This window comes from Vespa mandarinia, chromosome 4 (genome assembly GCF_050613455.1).
Source record: "Vespa mandarinia isolate Hongniang chromosome 4, ASM5061345v1, whole genome shotgun sequence".
Taxonomy (NCBI): domain Eukaryota; kingdom Metazoa; phylum Arthropoda; class Insecta; order Hymenoptera; family Vespidae; genus Vespa; species Vespa mandarinia.
Genome location: NC_140813.1, coordinates 3,530,338 through 3,545,000, shown reverse-complemented (window position 1 = coordinate 3,545,000; position 14,663 = coordinate 3,530,338). Strand labels below are relative to the sequence as shown.

The 14,663-nt window shown below is 30.8% G+C and overlaps 1 protein-coding gene across 2 annotated transcripts in view; it reads right to left on the bottom strand.

The window, feature by feature from the left end:
* The window catches only part of dally (division abnormally delayed protein), a 130,767-nt gene that overhangs the window by 24,983 nt on the left and 91,121 nt on the right, over positions 1-14,663 (bottom strand). For both annotated transcript variants that reach the window (XM_035876000.2, XM_085656728.1), the window contains one exon: positions 7,427-7,719. In XM_035876000.2, coding sequence (XP_035731893.2) covers positions 7,427-7,719 — 293 coding nt within the window. The remainder of the gene's footprint in view (positions 1-7,426; positions 7,720-14,663) is intronic.

Genomic DNA, 14,663 nt, shown 5'->3' with positions numbered 1-14,663 from the left:
TTTTTCCTTCTGACTTGTTCGTATTTTTTTGTTATAATTAACGATAAGTATTATGTAAAATAAATGATCACTATATAAGAATATTTATAATAATTGTAATTACAACGAAATAACAATACGTAAAAATATGTTATCGATGATAAATAATTAAATGGCAGGATTAAGTCCGAGCTAATAGTTTTATCATTCAATCGATAATAATAAATCGATCGCTATTATTAATTAATAATCATTCATTACACAAAAACTGATCATTCATTTGTATAAAATATTGACAAATTATTATATATTTAAAAATATTCGTATTACGATATTGAACATTGACAGTTTTTGTAATTAATCAATTCAATCCAGACATTTTATGATATTTTATTATAAATATTGATTAATTATTTTAAAGATAAGAAAAATGATTAATAAACGATTAATAAATGTTTAAAAATATTCATCGAATAAAATGATATCCACTCTCATTTTTTTTTTGTTTTTTTTTATTTTTTTGTAAACATTTCCAGGTGTCTTACGATAGACAAAGAGAGAGAGAGAGAGAGAGAGAGAGAGAGAGAGAGAGAGTCCTCCATCATTTTGTAGACAATATGCCTATCTCCTTTGTAATCGTGAATTATAGATTAGAAGGTTACGTGACGAATATGAAAAGACACATAATATTACATTGTATTATACATATATATATATATATATATATATATATATATATATATATTATAGTGAGATGAGATAAGAAATCATAGGAAGTACGAGAATGAAATTCCAAAGGAGAGGTAAGAACAAGTGGAAGCTACGTTGAAAATATTAAATGACATGGTAGACAAGGAAGAGGATGTATGCGAATGATATTACGTGAAAGTAAAGGGGGAAAAAAAAAAAAGAAAAAAAGAAAAAGGAAAAGAAAAAAAAAGAAGAGAAGGTTAGTGGTAGAAGGGAAAAGCCGGGTAAAACGAGAGGAAGCACGGGAGTACGGTGGTGGTGGAAGAATACAAGGAGGGAGGAAAGGAAAGGTGAGGAGGACAGGGGAGGGCAGGTGGTATAGGATACAAGCGGAATATTAACGAAAAGAAATGCTTTCGGACTACGTTTTTTATAAAGATATAGTTCGAGTTAGTCCGAGAAACGGAATGTATTAATCAATGGTAGGATTTATTAATTAAGTGAACGTACAAAAACAGAGAGAGAGAGAGAGAGAGAGAGATAGAAGTAATGAAAAAGGAGGAAAAAAAATATTAAGCAATATCTCTACCGAGATATCTTTTTCTTCCGCGTACATATACATCTGCCAGTTCGTAAGGTCAAACGAATACTAATCTGTATTGACGTTCCGCAGAAATTGTTCGAATCAAAGATGTTGATCGGTCGTGAAACGATATGGCGCCAACGACGATTATTATCGATAATCGATGCTCTTTAGTTTTGCCTCGACGACAGAGTCGGAAGAAAAAAAAAAAAGAAAAGAAAGAAAAAAGCAACAAGAGATTCTCCGTTTAACGAGAAGAAGAAGAAGAAGAAGAAGAAGAAGAAGAAGAAAAATAAAAAAAAAAAGAAAAAAGAGGAAAAGAAAAAAAAGATTTCAAAAGAATCGGAAAATATTCGTCGATTCCTTTATAACTCGATCTCTCTCTCTCTCTCTCTCTCTCTCTCTTTTATTGGTTATTATGTTATTTTCTTATTTTTGCATTTCTAATTTGTATAATTGAAAAGGTATACAAGCACGAAACAAGAAGTATTTTAATTATCTACTGAATTTAAATGATAACAGAAAAAATGAGAAAAAAGGGGGAAAAAAAAGGGGAAAGAAAAGAATGAGAAAGGAAAGACGAGCAAGAAAAAAATTACTCGAATATCGCAACACTAGTTACACGTCGCGTAAGAGAGAGATATTTTTGGGTAAAGAAGATTTAAGACAAAAAAGAGAAGAAAAAAGGAAGAAAGAAAAATGCAAAAATAATCATAATCCCACAGAAATAGAAAAAAAAAAAGAAAAAAAAAAAGTGTTTAATATATTTTCAACTATGATTATAATAATACCGAACATAATTTATACGATAGTATATGTTTGTTATTATCATGGACGAATGGCGAAGACTTTTGAGCGATGAAAAAATTAAAAATAAGATTTAGACGATATGTAAGGTTACACATATACGCACACATTTTACACACACACACACACACACACACAAAGACTTATAGACGTACAGAGACACGTACGGAGAGAGGGGTCATTAAAAACGAAATCATCTTATAAATTTATATTAGTACATCACACGAGTCACATGTGACACATATTTAATTAGGTGACCCCGTTCCCTTTTTATATACGCCAACCGTTCCGATTGTTGCGAGCAAACGTAAATATACATACACATATAAACACACATAAACATACATACATATATATATATACATACATCATAGTACGGCATAATATAAGTAAGTAAATTGGTGTCTAGCAAAATGTCGGATGATAGTTTGCGCGCGTGTAACCGTGCTCGTATATTTATGTGTATGTATATATATATATATATATATATATGTATGCATGTGCGTGCGTGTATGTGTGTATGTGTGATCTGTTTGCGAAGTGGGAGAAGAGGTTGAACGTAGCCCGTGGGACGCCAAGCCGCCAAAGAGTCTGGCAAGAAGAGGAAATGGGCGCCACGACGTCGCACCGATCTGGCTACGCGAACGTAGCCAAATGCTTCGCCTCTTGGAAGATACGAGGTCATGATGTCGCAACGAGAGAGAGAGAGAGAGAGAGAGAGAGAGAGAGAGAGAGAGAGAGAGAGAGAGAAAGAGAAAAAGAGAGAGAGAGAAAAAGAGAGACACCCACGTACACACAAATACATATACACAAACGCATTTCTTCTCTGTTTCTAACAGCTTCACTCTTGCTCTACTTATGTGTATATATATATATATATTCCTTTAAGCACATATATATATATCTATGTATCTATGTATCTATGTATATATGTGTTACATACTGACATCTTTGCATTGAAAGAATTAATTATTCGAATTCGTGACCGTAAAAGATGTGTATCGCTCTATTAAAAAAATACAAAATGGCGAGCACGATGACGTTATTTCTCTCTTTCTTTTTTTTTCCTATTTCTCTCTCTCTCTCTCTCTCTCTCTCTCTCTCTCTCTCTCTCGCTGACACAGACACATTCCGATTTTTATCTCTTTCTCTCTCTCTCTCTCTCTCTCTCTCTCTGTCTTTCTCTCTCTCTCTTTTCCTCTCTTATTTTTATATACTCGTAGGAATATCATATAGAGATGAGGTAGCTGACTTTATTTATATTTCTCTATGATATTTAACTTTGCCTCCTGAGTCACATCCCATATTATATATCGTTGCTAAATGTTTCTTCTTTCCTTTTCTTTTTCCTTCTCTTTCTTTTTTCCTTTTCTCTCTCTCTCTCTCTCTCTCTCTTTCTCTCACCATTCCTCTTCTTCCGTCTATTTCGTGTTCTTTGCTGTTTGAATATTTTTGAACGTTTGCTTAAAATATTATTTGATGAGAAAAGAAAATAAGAAAAAAAAAAAAAAGGAAAATAGAGACTAAGTAATGTCGTAGATATGCTTTTAGATAGATACCATGAGAAAAATATTAGTGTACACGTGTACGTGGGAAGAGTGGGGGGAAAAGGGGAAAATGAAATATCACTTAATTAAGAATAATTAAATAAAAACGTCGAAATATCGGAAATATAAATATAAAAATGAGCATTAGTTTTGTTAACTTTAGGGACTTTTTATTGGTGATTTATCTATCTGGGAAGAACTTTTCAACAAGTTTATAATATAGGAACAAGATGAAATTGCGACACGCGAAAGTCGGTCGTAGTCGATCCTTGGAGTGAACGGGACGAGGGGGACGGGAGGAGGATTGCTTTCGTTCGTTTCTATCGTGAAAAACTAAAAAAAAACTTTCGATATAAAGTCTGCCTGGGTTCTACCCGACCTATAACGATTAATTCCAACTTCTTCCTTCTGTTTCAAACTCTTTCTCTTTTTCTTTCTTTCTCTCTCTCTCTCTCTCTCTCTCTCTCTCTGTCTCTCTCTGTCTCTCGAACATACACACACGCATTATTTTCTCTTTTTCCCTTGGTTTTTCTCGTAAAACAAGGAAAATAAATGTACCTGAAATAAACTTCTCTGATATCGTGCTTTTCATCGCAGAAAATAATATAATCCGTGATAGATTTTATTTCGAACGAATTATTTACGTACAACCCTTTCTCTCTCTCTCTCTCTCTCTCTCTCTCTCTCTCCCTATCTCTCTCTTTCTCTTTCTCTTTGTTTCGTATATACTACAGAGTGATTGTGATTTTGACTATGATTGGCTTTACAAGTGATTTTAAAAGTCATTTTTCTTTTTGTTTTCTTTTTCTTTTTTTTTTTTTTCTTCTAGATCGCGAAATCACAAGCCCGGATTTTTAAAAAATCGGGACTTTTTTTTTCTCTTCTCCGGGGACTTCTTTTTTTTAGAATAATTTTTAGTACTTTTCCTTTTTTTTTTCTTTTCCTTTTTTCTTTTTTTTTTTTTTCAGATCGTACAATTACAAGTCTTAGGTTTTAAAAATTGTAATCACTCTTTTTCGAAACTTTTCAGGCTATAATTCCTTTTTGCTATCTTTTTCTTTTTCCCGATTGTAAAATTACAAGCTTAGATTGAAAAATATTACAAACAAAAAAATTAATAGTAAAAAAAAAAAAAGAAGAAAAAAGAAAAAAGAAAAAAAAAGGAAAAAGAAAAAAGGAAAACAAATAGGTACTTTATTTTTTTTCACTTTCATTTTGTTTATTTTTTCTTGATGAAACACAGTGAAATGATGAAACACAATCAAAGCCTCTAGGAACTTTTGCACCGTATAGGAACTTTTGGCTATTACCATATACATATGCATATTGTATAGTCTTTGTTAAAACTTTTTCTCTCTTTTTTTTTCTCTTTTTCTTTCTTTTTTCTCTTCTTTCACCGTGAGAGTTCTCAGGCATTCGTTTTCATCTACGTTTTAACATGCATCGTTTTGATCTACGAATTTTGCATCCAACGCGTGTATCGCGTCACCGAACTCTCTTTTTCGTCGAACGGTATATATATATATATATATATATATACATATATTATATATATATGTATATACATATATTGTTCCCTCTTTCCCTCTTTCTCTCTATCTTCCTCTCTATTCGTTTTTTTCTTTTTAATTTATAATCTCCATATTCGAGGTTGTTATACTCGTACGTTCATAAATACAACATATTTGCACGCTTTTGATATTGAAATAATGTTCTCTCTCGACTAGCGGTACTTCTCTTTGTGTTTGCAGCAAAACATTATCGAACGAAGTTAATTGACGAATTGTATGAAACTTCCTTCCTTCCTCATCGTCTGATTGGTAAATATTTATATAAACAAAAAAAAAAAGAAAAAAAAAAGCCACAATATAGCCATAACTATGTAATTGTAAAAAATATTCCATTAATCTTTCGTAAGAGTTGAAATCTCTTTTATTTTTTCTTTCGTCCATAAAAACTTTAATTATCATATATATTTAATTATTATATAATGAATACTTTATATGGTATAGTTTATATTAAACAAAAATTGTTATGGTATAATTCGTGCTATATAAAAATTATTATATCATATAAGAATTGTATTAAACTAAATATATATATATATATATATATATAAAATAAGAGAAGAAAAAAGAAAGAAAGATTAAAGAAATATTACATTCAAAGTTAGCATTTGAACGATTAGACAGTTAAATTAAACTTTGAAATTTAGACATTATAGATGATTAAGAATATAATATATATAATTTTACGTATAGCATAGAGAATATTATTTTGAATTTTTCCTCTTTTTTCTTTTCTTTTTTTTCTTTCCTTTTTTCTTTTTTTTTTTCTTTTTTTTTTTTCTAAATTCCACACACGTTCAGGATCAGCTGTTATTATATTGAATCGACGATGTCTCTGGCTGATATAAAGAAACGGACGATCGAACGACTGAATGAATATGTATAAAAAAAGATAAGTGTGTATACAGTTATGTCTAGATAAATATATATATATATATGTATGTATGTATATATACACGTGTATTTTGAAAAACGTTCTTCTCGATTGTCAATCAATATGTACTTCTCTCTCTCTCTCTCTCTCTCTCTTTTTCTCTCTTTCTCTCTTCCCCTCTCTCTTTCTCTCTGTCATTATTAATTCCACTGCAGTTTTCCTTGCAACCGTTCACGTTCAATTCTTACGACAATGACGACGACAACGACGACGACGACGACGACGACGACTATAATTTCGTTGATATAATATCGCACCTGCGTTACCATGAACGTGAAACACAATGGAATATACATAAGGAAAAGATCATGAACAAGTTTCATATGATTGTTTACAAAACGTTATAACGTTAAATAATTGTTTATAAATTTTATAACGTTAAGATCGAACGATTTATTTATCGTCATAGATTTCTATTTTATTCGCAATTTCATTGCAAATATATATATATATATATATATATGTTTTTTTTTAATTTTAATATCACATTAAAAAATATAATTATTCGATTTGTTCGTCGGTATAGAATGAATCCATTGATATGAAATTACTATTTTTTTTTTGGTTTTTTTTTTCTTTTTTTTTTGGAATTTTTCTATCAGTTCTGTTATCTCAAGTATTCATTTATTATATTTTATTACATATATTTAATAAAAGAAATTAGTAGAAAGAGAGAGAAAGAGAGAGGAAAAAAAATAATATTGAAAAATAATTATAATAAATTATTTATCGTATTTTAATTTTTATTATTATTATTATTATTATTATTATTATTTAAATTGTTATTATATATTATCGAAAAATAATTATTATACTGTAGTATAAAAAAAAAAGTACTATAAAAGTAATAATAATGATAACAATAATAATAAAATATGTCAATTATTTTCAAAGTATATTTGAATAAATGGATATGAATATACGATAGATGTCGAAATTATTGTAGTATAAATGAAATTATATTTGTATATGGATGAATAGTTCGAGATATCAGAATAAAAATAATAAAGATCAAATCGTTATCAGTTTAAGATAAATTAAAAATATAATTGTAGTGCGAAAAATTAATTAAAAAAAAAAAAAAAAAAAAAAAAAAAAAAAAGAAAGAAAGAAAGAAAGGAATAAAAAAAAAAATACGACGAAAATTTACTAAGAGATAAAAACGACGTCGAGAAAAAAGAAAAAGAAAATGAAAAGGAAACAACGATTGACGATACTTACGTGTTACTTAATATTTAATAAGTACGAGGTAATAATAATAATTAAAAAAAAAAAAGAAAAAAAAAAGAAAAAAGAAATTAAAAAAATTTCTACTCACTCTCCAACTCGTTCACCGTTCCAGCAATGTTTATCGGGATGTTCCTCGCAGATAGTATCGGCGAGGGTGCCATAGAAGGTGCGAGACCTGGCCACGCTGGCCAAGAAATTTCCCAATTGGGTATGCAATTTGGTGGGTAGTGTTCTGTGCGTTGTAGATGACGATGACGGTGGCAGTGCAGCTGCGTGCATCTCGAGACTTGCCTCCGATGATCTCTCAATCGTATCTTCGGTTATTCCACTGATTTCGGACGATGGTGATTCGACGTCCGAACGACCGCATAGTTTTCGTACCTGTAAAAATGAAATATCCTTTATGAATTAAAAAGGAAGAAGAAGAAGAAGAAGAAGAAAAAAAAAAAAGAAATTAAATTAAACAGATATAATTCGAACGAATTTAATTATTATCGTTTAAAATATATATTAGCGTTTAATTCGATACATTTCCTTTAATAATAACGTAAGAAAATTCGTAAATAAATTTTTATTAATCGATCATGTTAAAATATTGAGATTATTTTTAATGAAAGAACTTTCGAAGTTTCTACATCTTTTTATAAATTATTAAAAATTTTTTTTATTAGAATTTTTATTTATTATTTATATATCTACATTTTATATATATATATATATATATATATATATTAATATAAAAAATATAAACATATATATATTTATGTACAAACTATATCTATACTGAAATTATTTTCGACACATAATACATACACATAGACGCACAAACACACACACAATAAATATATGTAGTAAACATATAATAGTAGATAAAAATGAAAGCAACAAAATTATATGAAAATTAAAAAAGAAGATTTTAATTTCCACATAACAATTCCGCCAGGATGTTTTTCATTATAAAAAAAAAAAAAAAAAAAAAAAAAAAACCCAGTATGCGTGCATGTGTGAATTCTCTATATACGAGGATTCTCGTAACTTTAGCATTATGAAGTTTAAATAGAAGAATTAAAGTAAGAAAAGTTGAAAAGTTAAAACCATTCTGAGGGATCATATGAAGTAATTAAGATGGTAGTATGCGTGGGCGTGTAAATATTGTTCTTACTCATCTTCTATCATTTCTCTCTCTCACTCTCCCCCCTCTGTTCTCTCATAGTACCCACTTTTCGTTTAACCTTCGACTCTCTCAAGGGAGGACGAATAAGAAGGAGACGGATTATACCCTTGACCTGTTCTCCTCTATGAATAAATGGACAACTACAACGATAATATGAATTGGTTCCGCCTCCGTGTCTCTTGGACTACGTAAGATTAGAAGATTATCTTTTAATTGGTAAAACGTATGATACTACGACGATATAAATACATACATTCTCAAACTTATATGCATACATACAAAGAGAGACAAAAAGAGAGAGAGAGAGAGAGAGAGAGAGAGAGAGAGAGAGAGAGAGATACATATATACAGGACGAGTCAAAAGTCCAAAAAGTAATTTTAAAAATTCATTAGATAAAACTAACTCTTTTTCGCGACTCTTCAAACTTTTACATACGTTTAGAACTTATAGTATTGCAATCTGAACGTAAAAAAAAAAAAAAAAAAAAAAAAAGATTAAAGAGAAAAAAGAAAGAAAGAAAAGAGAATTATTTTATTCTGCAAAAAAAAAAAAAAAAAAAAAAAAAAAAAATCTCGTAAAAGTATATAATCGGATTTGTAAAAAAAAAAAAAAACAACATAAAAAAAAATAACGCTTAAGAAAACTTATCTTTCTCCATTTAAAGACAATCAAAATGTTTCAGAATTTTTGTCTCATCCTATAGATACACGGATGTATCAGTTTTGTATATATATATATATATATATATATATGCATAGGATCCTACCAATTTCGACAGTCTCTTTCGCATCTTAATGGCTAATAACGAATATTCTCTTTCTCTCTCTCTCTCTCTCTCTCTCTCTCTCTCTCTCTCTCTCTCTCTTTCTCTCAACGTTTGCATACGCCCAGTGAGATTTCCGTTATCAATTTCGCAGCCTTAGCCACCGCTTACGAGTGGTTAAACTCGCTTCGGTCAAAAGCGATTAGGAAGCTCTGAAACTCAAATTACGTTTTAACAAGCTTGTATCTCTGTCTATCCTCTCTAACCTTTCTAACTAACTATCTCACTCATTTGCACGTATATTTCTCTCTTTCCCTCCCTCTCTCTCTCTCTCTCTCTCTCTCTCTCTTTTTCAAAGCTTACATTCGCGATGGAAAACGGCCGAGGATATTAGTGTCATAAAAAGAAAAAAGAAAAGAAAAAAAGAAAAGAAAAAAAAAAGAAAAAGGAAAAAATAAAGGAAAAAAAAAAAGAAAAAAAAAAAAAAAAGAAAAAGAGTTTATAACGAGTAAACCGAATTAACCGAATTACTTTGTCCTATACCAAGGGACATACTTAATTGAATATATTTTTTTGATTTTTTTCTTTTAATTTTTTTCTTCCCTTATATATATATATATATATATATATATATATATATATATATCTTTACTCATTATTTCATACTCATCCTGGTAAACATTAAAAAAAGAAAAAGAAGAAAAAAAAAAGAAGCATAGAAAAGAAAAAAAGAAGGAACAAAAAATTACACTTTACTCTACCGTGACTCTTTGACCCTATCACCTCGCCTCCCAACCCCTGACAGCCTACCGCAAAAAAGAAACAAAAAAACAAAAAAACAAAACTAAACAAAAAAAACAAAAAAAAAAAAAAAGAGAGAAAACAAGAAAAACCAAGGAAAAACACAATCACGTAAAGTGGAAATTACGTATTGCAAACATCAATCTTTGAATAAATGAATTAACGATTAATTGTATCTGGCAAATGAATGAACGAATAAATGAATGAATGATAGAAATAAAATTTTAGACAATACACGTAGGTATTATATGTATATATTTTACGTATACATGTATTCTACGTTTATCTAATTAATGTGACTTTTGAGAGTTAGATGGTTTAATTTCAATTGTAAATATTTATCAAGCGAATACATAGGTGTATCGACGTATTGTCGATCGAAAGGGGGATGAACTGAGTGGGGAAATTTATGGAGAGAAACTAACGCACGAAATTGACGCCTATTTTCCATAGTAATCAATATTGAAGCGTTCCCGGATTCGAGCAAATACATGACAAATCAAAAAAAAGTAACTGGGTTATTTCAAGGAAAAAAAAGAGAAGAAAAAAAACAAAAAAAAAAACAAAAAAATCGTTTCTAGATAATTTCGGGCATTTTTTTCTCCTGATTGTTTCTTTTTCTTTCTTTTTCTTTCTGTTTTCTTTTTTTATTCATCAAATTATATATCTAAAAGCTTAGGTATGAAAAATGATATCGATAATTTTCGTTAATCCAAAAGTTTCACGAGATGTTTTCTCGTGTAATTGTTAATTTAAAAATTGTTTAGTCAACATTTTTTATGACATCATTCTCAAAATACTCGATCGAGGATAACTTTTATAAATCGCATAATCTTATTTATCTGAAAACATTTCGAGTATGTAGAAACATGCGTATGCATGTAAGTTATTTATATATCATACATATGTCTTGATAAAAAAAAAAAAAACAAAAACCAAAAAAAGAAAAGGAAAGGAAAAACAACAAACAAATATTTTTATGAGATTGTGACAGTGTCAACAATGTTTCCAGTTAAAAAAGAAAAGTAAAAAAAGTAAAAAAAGAAAAAGAAAAAACAAAAAAAAAAAGAAAAAAAAAAAAAGAAAAAAAAAACGGAATTCGTCAGTTTAAAAAAGTCCAAATGAAATTAATTCATTTGTACGTCAATAATATATCGCGAGTATTTTAAAAGGATTTTCAAATCGAGATAATATTTTTAATCGATTCAATCGAATCTCCAACGTTTACTTTTTCTTTTCCATTTTTTATTTTATTTTCTGATGATTTCTCTCTCTCTCTCTCTCTCTCTCTTATCTTTTTTTGATCCTCGAAAAAAAAAAAAAAAAAAAAAAAAGAAGATTGTTGCACGAAAACGTCAGGAAAAAAATAAATCGATGATATTATGGTATAACGAGTATATTTGCACTCTCAGTTTAGGATGGGTCTTTCATCTATCGACGACGTAATATCGTGAAATTGCTGCCGTGTTATCCGGACGTGGCTCGCGACAAGGCCTATTATCGAGATAATAACGAGAGGGTGATTCTCTCTCTCTCTCTCTCTTTTTCTCTTTTTTCTGTATCTCTCTCTTTCTCTCTTTCGTACCCTCTTATCGGGCTCATGAATCTCTCGAGCCGTCTACGTTCGTTCACAAGGAGAGAAAGTAAAATCGCGAATTCAAGGTGGGGTAGTGCGAACGAGTGGGGGAGGGAAGGGGGCTATAGCTTTCACGGTCATGTAGGAGGAGGGCGAAGAGTATAGAAAGAGAGACAGAAACAGAGACAGAGAATGACTAAAGGATGTATATGTATCTTTCACTCTTTCTCTCTTCCTCTCTCTCTTTCTCTGTATGTGTCTGTGTGTGTGGGAGAGGAAGAGAAAAAGAGAGAGAGAGAGAGAGAGAGAGAGAGAGACAGAGAGAGAGAGAGAGAGAGTAGGATCGATATACGTAGACGAATCGTGTGATATCTCTCTCTCTCTCTCTCTCTTTTTTCTTTTTTTTTCTCTTTCTCTTTTTCTTTTTATTTTTTCACAAAACAATACACACGCACGTACGCACCAACCCAACCAACCACGCACGCACGCACGCACGTACGTACGTACGTATAAATCGTGAGGAAAAAACGAGAGAGAGAGAGAGAGAGAGAGAGAGAGAGAGAGAGAGAGAGAGGGAGAAAAAAAATTGGAGAACCTACAAGGGGTTAACCAGCGATGTGAATCTAGTGTCGAAGTCTCGAGATAGCACGATATCGATAACTATCGATGGGGGTGAACGAGTTCGAGGGTTGACTCGATTTCACCTTTTCCCCTTATTCGTTTATTAACAGTTGGATATCGAAAGGAAATCTTATGTCTCGAGTAATACGAGAACTATGTTCCTTTTCTTTTTTCATTTCTTTTTCCCCTCCCTCCACTCACTCTTTCTCTCTCTCTCTCTCTCTCTCTCTCTTACTCTCTCTGTTTTTTCTCCTTTTCTTTCCTATTTCTTTTCTTTTTCTTTCTTTTTGGTTTTAGTTTCGTCATCCAACATTCTCTCTCTTCCTCCCCCCCCCCTCAACCCCCCTCTCTCTCTCTTCTCCCGTTTTCTTTTCTATTTATTTCTTTTTTCTCCTTTTTTTCCTTTTGGCTTTGGTTTTACCATCCAACATTTTCTATCTCTGTCTCTCTTTCTCGTTCTCTAAATCTAAATCTACCGTTCTTTCGTTCTTTCTTTCTTTCTATCCTTCTCTGGTTCTCTTTTTTTTCTTTTCATCTTTCTTTCTTCCTTTCCTTTTCTTTTCTTTTTTTTTTTTTTTTTTTTTTTATTCTCGACAGGTGGGTGAGTCATCGAGAAACGGAAATATCGCGTCGGTGGTCGGTGTCGATTCAGCGAAAAGACTGAGCTTCCTTCTTCGATCATGGCGATATAACGCAGACTTAACCTTTGTTTAGTTCTTTTATCAAGAGTATAACGGAAATTCTCATCCAAGAGATTTATTCGTCAGATATTTTATTATATACTATTTTAATATAATATATATGATCAGTTGGAAGAAAATTGCTAGGGATAAAAGAAAAAAAGAAAAAAAGAAAAAAGAAGAAAGAAGAAGAAGAAAAAAAAAATAAAAGTTTCCAGATGATCTTAAAGATTTTCGAAATTGATTTCTCTTTTTCAGATCGTAAGGAAACAAAACAAAGAAAAAAAAAAAAAAAAAAAAAAAAAAAAAAAAAAAACATTGTTATATAATTATTAAAACTCGTGGGCTTAGAATATAAAGAAGAAGAAAAAGAAACAAAAAAGAAATAATCAAAAAAAAAAAAAAAAAGAAAAAAAAAAATAAGAAAATAAAAAGAATCGTGAGAAAGAGATCATGTAATTTTGACTTTCAATAATCTTCATATGAACTTTCTTGTAGATTCTGCGAATAATTCGTGTGATATTTCTTCAGTTTTTTTTTTCTTTTATTTATTTATATATTTTTTGTCCTTTTCTACGAAAGAAATTTATACGAGATATAAATAAAAGCCTTCCAACAACGTCGTACGTACGATATCGATAGATCGAATAAAACATATTTCGTTAATCTCTTAGTAATCCTTTTTTACAAATGATTACTATAAAAAAAAAAAAAAAAAAAAAAAAAAAAATCTGCAATAGAAGATTAGAGAATTCTTATTTTTACCTTTTCCTTCTTTTCCTTTTTTTTTTTATTTATTTTTTCCTTTCTTCCCTCGCATAAAGTGAAAGAGAGAGAGAGAGAGAGAGATAAGAACGAGGGTACGACGAAAGGGCAAAAAATCTACGGATTATTACAAGGGGTGGCAGGAATGGTGACAGGTAGAAAGGGAAAAGATTTTCCCATGTACAATTCCTTTCGAAAAATATATATATATATATATATATATTAGGAAGGAGTAGTAGTGTTGTGGATAGGGTGAAAGGATGAGAGGGTAAACGAAAGCAGAAAACAGAGAGAGAGAGACAGAGAGAGAGAGAGAGAGAGAGAGACAGAGAGAGAGAGACAGACAGAGAGAGAGAGAGAGAGATAGATAGATAGATAGATAGATAGAGAGAGGAACATACTCGACGCATTTTATGCTTGCTAAAATTCCTCGTGTCAAGCGGATTAAAGTTGGAATTTGAAGGATTCGTATGGCATGGCGTGCCAGGCGTTTATTAAGATCGCAGATAATACGAAATACTTTCTCTTGAGTGTACCGATGGATGCCGACGCATAATATGTCTACCATCTCTCTCTCTCTCTCTCTCTCTCCCTCTCTCTCTCTCTTGCTCTCGAGGGTATCGTTGTTCTCGTTTGCGAAACGAAAGGACAACTTTATTTTACGCGAGAAAACCATCCTTCCTTAGTATCTCCTCTTTTCTCACCCTCTCCCTCCCACCCCTCTCACACACCATCATCACTAACACCACTGCCAATCTCTTTTCATTCCAACGCTTCACATCTCACCGTCCTCCCACCATTTTATTTCTCTGGTTTATGAGACTACGTCTCCGAGTACACGGAATAGGAAAATCTTTCTTTTTGTATTACATACATTCTCGTGGTGATATTTTCTTTTCTTTTTTTTTTTTCTTTGCTTTTGTGTAAAGCAGATTTTTATTTTA